We start from the raw sequence: 12,841 nt of genomic DNA, 5'->3' as shown, positions 1-12,841 counted from the left end.
GAACTCTGGAGCAAATGCTCACGTATTTTAAAGATTTTTCATCAGCTGATTCGCCTTTGTGGCCTTACTTTGTTTTTATAGCTCATGTAAGCGCTAAATAAGCAAGTAGGAGACACCGCTTGTGTTTGCGTCATCTGCTCTGTTTTCTATTTATGAATTGAGTTTTAGGTTAGTTGAGTGTAGAATTTTGAAATAATAGCGTGAAAAAATGTCATCTATATAATAATCTTCAGCATAATCTTATAATATCAATAGCATTCTTATAATCGTCTACACTCTCATCTTCTTGAATGCCGATTTCCTATTTTGTGATGGCTATCTTTATATCAGATCTTTTGTATTTATTCTTTTGTTGGAATAATGGTGGTATATATATATATATCATGGTTGAATCTAAAAAAAGTTTCATAGTTCTCAACTATTGGTTGTGATCGTATCTGGTCTAGTTTCCTCTTCCTCATACGAATTAGTTGAGCCATTTTACTATGAGCAAAAGGTGATAAGCTGCTCTAGACTAGACTCACCTTTTTGAAGCATTTGCTTCAAAAGTTGAGCAAATGCTCTAGTTTATTCATACAATTTTGAGTATAAGCCTTTACTTTTGAGCAAATGCTCCAACTATTTTCTTGATGAGCATGAGCAAAGGGTTTTGCTCACGTTTATTCATAGAAAACGAAGCAAATGCTCCATATTTTAGAAGTATGAGTAAATGCTCAACTTTATTCATATGGCCCAATGTCTTGGAAATAATGTTATAATAAAAGCAATTATTCATTCATTCATTTATAGCCCAGTCAACGAAGTGTTATAGAGGGAGAAGTTCGGAAGACAATTTTTGACCCCTTTGTTCTGTTTAGGGTAGTGAGGAGGTAAACATATCAAAAGTCCCCACCCCTACCCACTGTGCTAAGGTGCTTGGGGTGGTTCAAAAGTACCATTTTTCCGTTTCTCGCATATAACTGGAAAATTATGCATTTTACAGACATGACTATAAGAAATTAAAGCTTACATAATTTCCTACAATATTGATCTCACCATTTTTTATGTATATCTCTTTCACTTTTCGAGATATCTCTTATAAAAGATGTGACATTTTTGAAAAAAAAAACACATTTTCCTTCAATTTTTTGCTATTTTTACTCTTATAACTTTTTGAATATCGATGGGAAAAATTCATGCTGATCATGAGCTTATAGAGCATCAAATTCTTTTCAATTTGATGTATAATTTCACAAGTTTACGCACATCCCCACGACTGTTGCAGCAGCTTCAGTGTTGAGTGTGATATCTTCAGTTATGCAAAAATAGACCAATTGACAAAGGAATTTGGAGAGAATGTTTTGAACACAATTTTTGACTTTGCAGCTTTGTTGGGACCAGTTAGGGGGTGAACATATCGAAAGTCCCCATCCCTATCTCTTGTGCTGAAGGGATGAGGGTGGTTTAAAAGTTGAATTTTTCAATGTTTTTCTTACACGCTCATATCTTTAGGAAAATGCGTTCAACCGACATGACTAACTATTCAGAAATGAAGCTTGATAAGTTCTCTACAATATTTGTTCTGTGGTGATTTGTGATATCTCCAACAGTTTTCGAGATATACGCTTTTAAAAGTGTAAAATTGTTAAAATAACAGCTTTTAATTCTATTTTTTGATGTTTCAGGACCTACAACTCTTTAACAATGCATTGTGAAAATGAATGCTCACCGTAGATTTGTAGAGCTTTGTTTTCTCTTCAATTTGATCTATTATTTCACTACTAAATGTTTTCCTTCAGTGGGTAGGGGTGGGGACTTTTGATATGTTTACCTCCTCACTACCCTAAACAGAACAAAGGGATCAAAAATTGTCTCCCAAACTTTTCCCTCTATACCCTTTTTTGATAATTCATTGCCTGGACTATTATATTAGTAAGATACTCATAGAATAAACCATTAAAAAGCGAATTGCACCTGTGTGTGTTCGTGGCACCTTATGAGGAATCTTTTAGAGTCAGTTATTCTGTACCACTGTATTACAAAACCGCGTGCTGTATTTTAAATAGAATACATGCTTCTATGAATAAGCTTTCCTTGTATTCTATTCTTCAGAACAAAACAGGCTCGAAATTCGTTTCTGAGGCTGAAAACAAATCGACGGCTGCTGTTAGAAAGAATGCCCATTCTCCAGTGCAGAAAAGATGAACGCTTATTTCTGTATACAACAAACAAATCCGCGATTGTGCCAGATCTGTTTGGAATTTTCTGAATCTACTTCTAGATTGGAAGATGTTTGCCAAAAATTCGTCCTCCTCCTCCTCTCACTTTCTCCACGGTGATGTTGGGGAAGGGAGAGGGGTAGCTGCTGCCATGAATGAATGAACGTGTACGTGTATGCAAAACACCAAAGCCTATTTCTGAATGCCAGTGTATTGATTCCATCTCCCGCTAGCTGCTTTTATTCTCATTCATTTCAACCCACCCTTCACCGCACTGCTCTAGTGAGGTCCACGTTATAATGGCAGTGGAGGAAGATAGGATTACAGCGCTGCAGCTTCTCTGTCTTGCCACTGCCTTCTATAGAGGATAGATCATAACGGTATGTCCAATCTAATATTAGATTGTACAGTATCGTTTAAAAATATCAATTATATTTTATTCGTCAAGAAATAATTCTCAATCATTAAACAATACATTTTAATATTTGACTTAATATTCTCTTAATCATTATTTCTACATTGTTTAAAACGATCTGGCAACGTTGCGGAGCTGGAAAAGGATAGCGCTATATGCTTTGTCAAATGATAGACACACTAATAGCAGCACTAGGCTCTGTTCTTGGCCCCTTCATGTTTATAGTATTTATAAATGATCTTCCAAAGTATGTTCCAATGAAATCAGTGCTATATGCAGATGATAGGCCTACCACTCTGCTTAGCTCCAATATATCTCCTATTAGTAATTCCATAATAATGAACTGTATGAGAGAAAGAGCTGACGTCTGGTTCTCTGCAAACGGGCTGGTTGTCAATGAGAGCAAAACTGAAACTATAACGTTTAGCTGGAATTAAATAGAGAATGCATTTATTCAAATGCTAATTAATATAATTATAATTATTATTGAACGAAAATCCTAAATAAATGCTGCAAATCACCCCGAAGACCTCTGCTACTGCAGACATTGGCAACAGGGATAACAGCTAGATGGAAATTTGATGAGAACTACTATCCAAAAATTAGTTGCCAGCCCGGGAATCGAACCCGGTACCTCCCAATTGCTAGTCAGGAATGCTTACCCTTACACCAAACTGACAATCTCTGGATAGCAGCGCTCATTTCCTATCCAGAGATTGTCAGTTTGGTGTAAGGGTAAGCATTCCTGACTAGCAATTGGGAGGTACCGGGTTCGATTCCCGGGCTGGCAACTAATTTTTGGATAGTAGTTCTCATCAAATTTCCATCTAGCTGTTATCCCTGTTGCCAATGTCTGCAGTAGCAGAGGTCTTCGGGGTGATTTGCAGCATTTATTTAGGATTTTCGTTCAATAATAATTATATAACGTTTAGCTCTAGAGTGAAGTGTCAACAAAAGTCTGTTAAACTTCTGGGAATAAACCTTGATTCAAAACTTACTTGGAAAAGTCATACTGATGCACTTTGTACTCGATTGTCTAGAGTTGTATTTCTATTGAGTTGTATTTCTTGTACTATAGCATTAGTCTCACCCTAAACGCATATTTCGCACTGTTCCACTCTCACCTTTAATATGGTACATTGCTGTGGGGAAATTCTAGTGGCGCAAAGGAGCTGTTTCTGTGTCAAAATAGTATATTTCGCACCTAGGGCCGAAAATGAGACTTTTCCGGCTCGAAATCGGTTTTCAAGTCAGAGGCCGTAGGCCGAGGACTAGAAAAGATTGAGAGCCGGAAAAACATTTTTGCCCATGGTGAGAACGCTATTTTTCGCCACACAGAAAAACAAACAATATAAATATGAGAATAATTGTTTATTAGGCACTTCCGAAAGCAAAACAGGAAGGTCATAGCTCTAGCAAATCTGAGGTAATCTGAATATCAGGAAATTGTCCAAGTATGTTTATTTTTTATTCTGATTTGTCTAAATAACCTAAAAGATCATGTTCAATTATGTAAAAGGTTGAGTTTATACTTTTTATTCTTCCAAATGACAATAAGATGATATTATTATGAATGTTTTGATTCTTGAATAATAAACACAAATAATGAAAAGTTTTTTGATCAGCTGTTTTAGCACACTTGAAATTTGGCAAATCTAAATGTCAACAATGCTTGTTGTCGTTGACTTCGGAAGTTTAAGTTAGAAGTTCTATCCTACTCTGAAAATCGAATTTGAATAGTTTATAATATATATCTTATCCGTATTTTATTCATCCAAATAGTATCTTATTGCAGAATACTTATTCAATTCTAGAAGCATAAACTGATTCCGTTTCATAATAAACCATTTTGTAAACACGTTCACATCAAATCAGAATCAGCTGACTTCAAGGTTATTTTACAGCCCTAGGGCCGTAAAACTTTTACCGGCCTGGTCAGAAAACAATCATTTTCGGCCTCCATATGACGCACGAAAACCAGCTCATTACATCCAAGTGGGGCGAAAAAGAGCTTTACATACTATATTTAATCTGGGCATGAGGGAGTCCTGTAAGCCCATTTCTTAGACAATGTCCTTTTTTCTTAGACAATGATATATTGCCACTTCCATGTATTTATATTATGGATTGTTTAATATTTGTAAAACAAAACTACAATCTTTTCAATTAGGGGGGAAGCATTTATGAGCATAAAACTCGGTCAGGAGTCACATTGATATGGGCCGTGCTAGGCTTGCCAAAACACAACAAATGTACTGCTATATAGGAGTGAAAACTTTCAAAAGGTTATCACTGGAAGTACGGAGTTATGATCTTGATACTTTTAAGAGAGCAATAAAAGGATGGTTGAAGATTAAAGCATTTTATTCAATGAAGGAAATGCGGGTCTGTAACTGTTATCCATAGCTAAAATATTTAAGTAGCCTATTTCTATTTTTCTTTGTAATATTACAATTTATAACGTGTACTTGTATACTAAGAATCAATGTTAATGTATCCTTATGAAGTGACTTTTGTCAATGCAATTATTTTGTTTGTAACAATAAAACATTCTTAATTAAGTTTGTAGTGTTAATGTTGATGTTGTGGAACTTTTCCATAATTGAATAGACTTAGAACGTTGTCAAAAATCCACTTTAATTAAATAAAAATTAAAAATTAATATTTTACAGGAGCATGCTTTCGTGTGTGCTCACACATCATCAGCTGTAAGTTACAGTAAAGTTACAGGAAGTAGAAAGATTCCAACTTAACAAAAACAAAAGCAAGAGTCACTTGATCATTCTGACTAATTATCATTCCTATTTTTAATTTATGATTTTAATTTTAATTCTAATTTATATTCTTAATTCTAACAAAATTATTAGAAATTATATGATTTCGGCCTACTTTTTATGAAAAACTTTTTACTTATTATAAAACTAACAAAAAGAAAAGCAAGAGCCACTTGATCATTGTAATTGATTGTTAATTCTAATTTTCTTAATTCCAACAAATTATTTGAAATTACATGAATATTTCATGTGAAAAAAATTATAATAAAATAAATAGGTGTAAGGCAGTAAAATAGGTTATCTAAGTTAAAAAGATTTCAGAGTGGAAATTTGTAATAAAATGGAGAAATTGTGAAATATCATCATCACTGTTGGAAATACTTATCAAGAATCCTAGAAAACTACTGAAAATTGGGTTAACAACCTAGTCTAATTTTTTTTCTCCTTAAATGTTCAATAAACTAATTTTTTTCCCTACATGTTTAGATTTGGTTTGGTTATTCTAGATGGTCTTGAACTAACCTACTTATATTACAGGGGAATATGTTGATATGATCATTAAGGCTTGTTATTGAACTGTCTTTTTCTATTTTTTGAATTTCTACTGTTTCTAAAATATTCAATAGCCTGCTTTTTGGACAAAAGTGCAGTATGATCAAAACATTCTTAATTCTTGATTCTAATGCTAATTAAATACTGCCATTATAACGTGGAACACATTGTTTCATTCTATGCTATTATCTTATTCTTGTTCTTTAGTTGGGCTGGTTGGCAGCAACTGTCCATGCCTCTCTGTCATCCGCCATCCTTTTGAGTTAGCACATCTTAGTTGTTCTATGGCATACCTTGCGCATTCCTCCCCTCCAATATTCTTTTTGTTAGTTCCTCATGTCGAAGAATATGACCAACTAGTTTTGCGCTCTTCTCCTTTTTATTTCTTTCAGTAGACAACCTCTCTCTCCGACTCTTTGAAACATCTCTTCATTCGTTACCTTCTCTCTCCAACTGATCCTCAGCATTCAGGCCGGAACATACATTGCCGCACCGAGTCCGCGCCGACGTACGGCCGAGCTAAGCCCGAGACACGATGATGGTGGTAGGAGAACACACATATCCGTGCGACAGCCGAACGGCAGCTGTGTCTCAGGTCTGTAGTGCTATTGTGTTCTGATTTATGAATGTGATCAGAAAACTATTCAAATTGTGTTAAATTCTTAAATTTTATGAGATTTTGACATTGTAAAAAAAATCAAAATCATTTATTCTTCAAAAAACAAATTTACAGTATAAAATACAACACTTTCACAAAACTTGTCTAACCTAATCCTTATATGACAATTTACAAGACACATTGAGAAGAAAAAATCCCTGCAAAGGTTTAACCTGAGCGCAGGAATGAGTCGCTATAAATAACATAATAACAATATCGAGGGAAACAGGATGTTGAAAAACTACTCTATAAAATGAAAGAAATTAATATCAAATATACAGACAGTTAAAGTTAATTGCAATAATTCGTGAAAATAGAAATGTACAAAATATATAAATTACAAATATTGAACAGCAGCACAACTCATGATTATAAAATGATGATAATCATAGCATATAATTTATGTAAACAGTATCCACTAAGCATATTGAAATTTATATACTATATAAAAAGAAATGGAAAATCACGTAGTTTAATTCATGAATCAGTTCAAAAAACATTGTAAATAAGAGGGAAAGGTATTCACTACAAAAGAATACATTATTCAATAGTTACAAAAAAGTTTTATATTTGTTATTTCTAAAGGTTATTATAACTTTGGAAGGAGAAAATCTTTGATCAATACAGAAAGTATAGGATCTATAGTAAATGAATTTTACTTGTATCAAAATAGTTTTTTATTGAGCTTGAATGCTACAATACATTTATCCAATTCATGCCTAGTTCTACTGTTTAATCTGAAATTGACAAAATCAAAAGGTATATGATTCAGTAGTCTTTTAGCTACAAAGACAAACTGCCTACAGCACACGTCCAACACTGCACGATCATTCTGAAAATTAATTCTAGATGGTCTCAAATCATACATAGTCTCTCGAAGTCTGAAGTTATTTTTGTTTTTTGTTATATATAAGAGAAGACTCTTTGTATATAATTGTCTGACAGTTAATACTTCGAACTCATTGAAAAGATTGTGCTACTGTGTCCTGATCTTTGAGTGTAATACCAATCAATCAATCATTTATTTCATCCCAAAACATACATGAAAATGTACATGAAAAAGTCAAAAACTGAAAAATAACTTGAAGCTAAAGAGAAATAGTGACAGTTCGAAATTAATTTTTATACAGTAAACTCGTTTATACTGTAGCATGCTAAATCTATCAAATATGCTCTCAATAATTCCTTGAATTTTGATCTATCAGATTCATGACTTATGCTTTCAATCAAGCTATCAATCATGTTTTTAAAATTTACGAACAGTGATTTAGCAATGATTGCCTTGACTTTAGAAGAAGAAAAAGAGGAAACATTAATTAGGCGAAGGACGAGAACTTGAGTGGATAGTACCTGCAAATCAAAACCCATTGAGGGAGAATTTAATACCCTGTTTCCTCGTCTCATGGATGATGAAATGAAGTTCTATGAATACAGAAAATACTTCCCATCTTCTCTTGAACAAGTTACAACAACCCCTGAAAAAAACGATACTTTCTGGAAGAAATCTTTCCTTGAAGGAAGCCCTTTCCCTGTATTCGGCATTGCGATATTTCTCCTCACTCATCACTTTGATATTCTCATCACTTTGATCGTACGAAACTGGAAAATTCCAAATCTCTTCAATAAGTTTTTCACTCTCCATGTTACACGAGGCCGCACCGTCACCGTCAAAAAGTAAACTGAACTAGTCGGTGACGGCGCGGGCAAAAAGCACGGTGATGGTGCTGGTAACGTGGTACCGTAGTATGTGTTCCTACACGTTTGAAAGCCTTTTTTTCTTTTCACTTGCCGTAGTACTTCCGACACTCGGCCGTACGTCGGCGCGGACTCGGTGCGGTTATGTGTGTCTCGGCCATTCTTCTGTAGCACTATGTCTCAAAAGCAGAAATTCTTCTATCTTTTGTCTCAGCCATTGTTCAAGCTTCACTTCCATAGATTGCAATGCTCCATACATATTGTTGCGGGTTTCTACACTAATAAATCACTTGAGGCGATTTATACTGATTAGATTAATTACTATATATATATAAACCCGCAACTATATATATAGCACTTAACAGAAGACACTTTAAAATTTGTAATATAAATTAAAACAGGAGGCACAAGATATAAATAGATTGAAAACACTTAAAAACTTACATTAGGAATGGGGAAATTTTCGGAGACTGAGTCTCCTTCCTCAACCGAGCAGAGTCTGCATATATATATATATATATATATATATATATATATATATATATATATATATATATATATATATATATAGCACATAACAGAAGACACTTTAAAGTTTGTAATATAAATTAAAACAGGAGAAAAGATATAAATAGATTGAAAACACTTGAAAACTTACATTAGAAATGGGGAAATTTTCGGAGACTGTGTCCTTTGAAAGGAGACACAGTCTCCGAAAATTTCCCCATTTCTTTTATTTCTTTTCTTTCATCTTGCACTGTCCTTTAAAAGGAGACACAGTCTCCGAAAATTTCCCCATTTCTAATGTAAGTTTTCAAGTGTTTTCAATCTATTTATATCGTGTCTCCTGTTTTAATTTATATATATATATATATATATATATATATATATATATATATCACCGCCTTCCTTCTTTTAGTCGGATTTTCCATGTTTGTCGGTCATTCCACTCCCCATCTGTGAGATTTCTAGCTTCCATGGCGTCGTCCACCTCGTCTCGCCAAGATCGCCTTGGCCTCCCTCGCTTCCGTCTACCCAATGGGCTCCAATCCGTCACAATTCCAATCCACTTACTTGCACTGGCCCTTTCTCGGGTGCCCATACCATACCAGTCAGTCTCTTGTCCTCAATCAACTTCATTATATCCGATTGAACTTTCATTCTGTTCCTCATCTCTTCATTCCGTACTCTATCCAGCCTGGTGACCCCGCAACACCTTCTCCAATACTCCATTTCCACAGCCAGAATCTTACCCCTACTTCGCTTGTTCGTCACCCATACTTCTGCACCATATGTCATTATGCTTCTGACTATTGTATAGAATATCATCTGTTTGGTCTTTCTGTGGATACTCTTACTCCATATTATAGGATGCAGTTGTCTTATACAACTTCTAGTTTGCCCTAGTCTTCTCTTTATTTCTTCATCTGTACCCCCATTTTGCGTAATAGTATAACCCAAGTATTTAAATTTATCTGTGCCTTTAATTTCAACGTCATCGTCTAATTTGAGATTCTGCGTGACTTCAATATTTGTTTGCAAGTACTCCGTCTTGTCTAGGTTTATTTCGAGCCCCGCCTCCTTGTATTCTTTCTTCAGCCTACGCATCATGTTACTCAGATCTTCCTCATCCTGGGCTATGACCACTTGATCATCTGCAAAGCAAAGGGTGAACAGATGCTCCTCCCTCATAGGTATTCCCATTCCCTCACATTTCCTTTTCCATGCTCTCAAGGTATCTTCCAAATAGGTTTTGAAAAGAGATGGGGTCGTACTGCAGCCCTGAAGTAGTCCTTTAGATGTTTCAAATGGTACTGTAATGGTTTTACCAATTCTGAGTCCAATTCGATTCTGTTTGTAGATTTATTACTTATAACACTATAAGACACGGAGGTAAACTAGAAACAACTATAAACTGATTACTACCTAATAGATTATACAGAATTATCACAAGTAATATAAATAACTGTCACCAAGAATAATAACTCTTAAAACAACTTTAAAAGTATGTTATAATTTTAATATCTGTTACGATTATTATCACTCTATCACTCTGTGAGAAAATGCAAACGCTTGACTGTCGTTTCTCAACTAACTCGCCAACTGCAACACGCGCCATTTATATTGGCACTATAGAACAATCGAGAAGGATGTGGAGGTATCGAACACGCCCGACCAATCACAGTGTTTCGAAGGTTCTGGAACGCGCTTGTCATTGGTCGACGTCTCCCTGCACCAAGATGAACTCACGGGAATGATTCAGAAGCCCCCCCGGCCTCCTCTGTGCTGTTTACTCGAAACCCCTCGCCTCCTGCCATCCTTCTAAAGGCCTCATCCATAACAATATGTTTCACGAAATCGTTTTCTCACCTCTGGAAAACGATTTATATTATCTATAGAAACTAGCTTTACACATAAATATGAAGATAAATGATGAAATGAAACGTTATGTTTGAAACTTACCCCCGCCATTCTGCTGACACAAGTAGGGAAACCTCCAGATGTTGCCAAGTCCCACAGAGTAGCCAATGATTGAAAGCATGAACTGCATCTTATTGTCCCATGACGCCCTCTCCTCGTTGCCTTGGGCGACACTTCCTGCGGGCGTCAAAACGACTGTGACTCCGGCTCCGTCATCTGTCAGCCGCACATTCAACGGGGACAGCTCGTGGCCATTACGTGTCTCTGCTTTCACCGCCATCTTTCCACTAAGCAACGATCTGTCGACAAAAAATGCACAATACATTTACACACTATTCAATAAGAAAACCTCATGATTAAATTTATAACTCTTGCTTATGATGACACGTGTATTTTTTATTGTATGTCATTCCCTTATTTACAGGAAACAGAATTCCCATATCGAAATTGATAACACTAGTGATGTCCACGTTGTAATGACAGTATTTGATCAAAACTGGTGTTGCTATCCTTGTTCATCATTGGACAAAGCTGATATAGTAAGCTTACATTCAAGATGTAACCATGATTTGTACATCTGAAAAATTAATTATTTCAAATTTAGTTTCAGCAAAAATTTTTCATCAACGTAGTTTCCTATGACTTTGTAGAATATGATGCATGAAAATTGATTGGTTTGCAGATATATTCGTCATAATATTCAGATGGATTTGGAGGTTACCTTTATTCTACTTGAAGAATAAAATAACAGCACAAAATTTGATTTAATTGGATGATCAATGTGAAACGCGACATCGTCAACATTTCATATCCTTAGCTTTTCAAATTGAAATGGAATTTTTCGTTCTGTGAATCCAAAGTCAAGGCAAAATGTTTCAATCTGTTATGATTGATCATGTCAATCTGACAATCTGTCATTGATGAGATACAAGAATCAGGAGAGATTATCAACTGGTATTACTTAATCGAGAAAAAATCCTGTATACATGATAAGCTATGACGTTTATAGAATCTCTGACGATGATAGAATCTGATGAAGCTGAAAAGAGAGCGTTCGAACCCATCAAAAACCCAATCGTTTCAGGAAAATGTTAACATCAGAGACAAATTTGAGAGGAGACATGCATATCCACGTGCCTCACGGTGATAGTTTCTCCAAATCCCATTGAATGTTGCAGGAAATTAATTTAAGTGAGGGCACATCAGCTGGAATAACATTTTTCTGTGCAGCATGTCAATAGCAGTAGCTCTATCATAGTGACAGCCTCAATCCCATCAGCTTGGCCATTTCTTGTTAGGGAAAACCTTTTTCAAAACTTGATAACAGAATCGTCTCACTTCTTCGAAATATAACCATGTTTCCTCTGTAACAGCTTTCAACAATTTCATGGTATACTTTCCGTGTTTCTGCGTAACAGCTTTGAATAATTTCACGGCGTACCTTCCGTGGGTTGAATAAAGTATCCCGTATCCTAGAAGTCATGTGTATCAGATCGTCTCAAGTACTAATGAAAACAACCGACAGATTTACCGTAAATCCCATACTGTTTTACTAGACAACAAAGGAAGGATTTGAGGTTGTGCCGAGCACATTTTTATAACTAACCAATTCAACCTTTTTAGCAGTTATAATAGGATGTAAGCAGAAGCTCGTGTAAGCGATTTACAGGAAAGGTCATCTCTTTATATAGTTGTACGATAATTATTTCATGATTCCAGGTTAGATATTTGAAAAATTTGGCTCACAATCGGCGGAGAATATAGATAAATTATTAATTTACCTATGCAATCATTCAGGGCCGGTTTCCGAGTACGGGATTTAGCTAAGTTCTAGACTTTTAACAGCTGGAGTCAGGAAATTGGCTTTCCGAAACGGGGCGTAGTCACAATTCACGTATAAATTAAATTTCGAAAAACTAGAGAATTGAACACAAAATAAAAAAAGAGAAAATAGTGTGAAGTTTCAGCTATTTCGAATTATTTAGGAATGTTTCATTTCGTCAAGGAAAAACGTTTCCAATTATAGAAATAAGAAAATAAAGATTATCATAAAAAGTGCGCCCACGCCCCGTTTCGGAAAGCCAATTTCCTGACTCCAGGAGCCTATTTCACAAAGGTACAAGTATTG

The 12,841-nt window shown here is 35.3% G+C and overlaps 1 protein-coding gene across 2 annotated transcripts in view; it reads right to left on the bottom strand.

The window, feature by feature from the left end:
• LOC111064043 (sodium-dependent neutral amino acid transporter B(0)AT1) overlaps positions 1 to 12,841 on the bottom strand; it is a 179,684-nt gene that overhangs the window by 102,139 nt on the left and 64,704 nt on the right. For both annotated transcript variants that reach the window (XM_039442296.1, XM_039442295.1), the window contains exon 2: positions 10,756 to 11,012. In XM_039442296.1, the coding sequence (XP_039298230.1) occupies positions 10,756 to 10,993 (238 nt within the window). In that variant the 5' untranslated portion in view covers positions 10,994 to 11,012. The remainder of the gene's footprint in view (positions 1 to 10,755; positions 11,013 to 12,841) is intronic.

This window comes from Nilaparvata lugens, chromosome X (assembly GCF_014356525.2).
Source record: "Nilaparvata lugens isolate BPH chromosome X, ASM1435652v1, whole genome shotgun sequence".
In the NCBI taxonomy this organism is placed as follows: domain Eukaryota; kingdom Metazoa; phylum Arthropoda; class Insecta; order Hemiptera; family Delphacidae; genus Nilaparvata; species Nilaparvata lugens.
The sequence above is the reverse complement of the archived record's forward strand: the minus strand, read 5'-3'. Positions and strand labels throughout refer to the sequence as shown.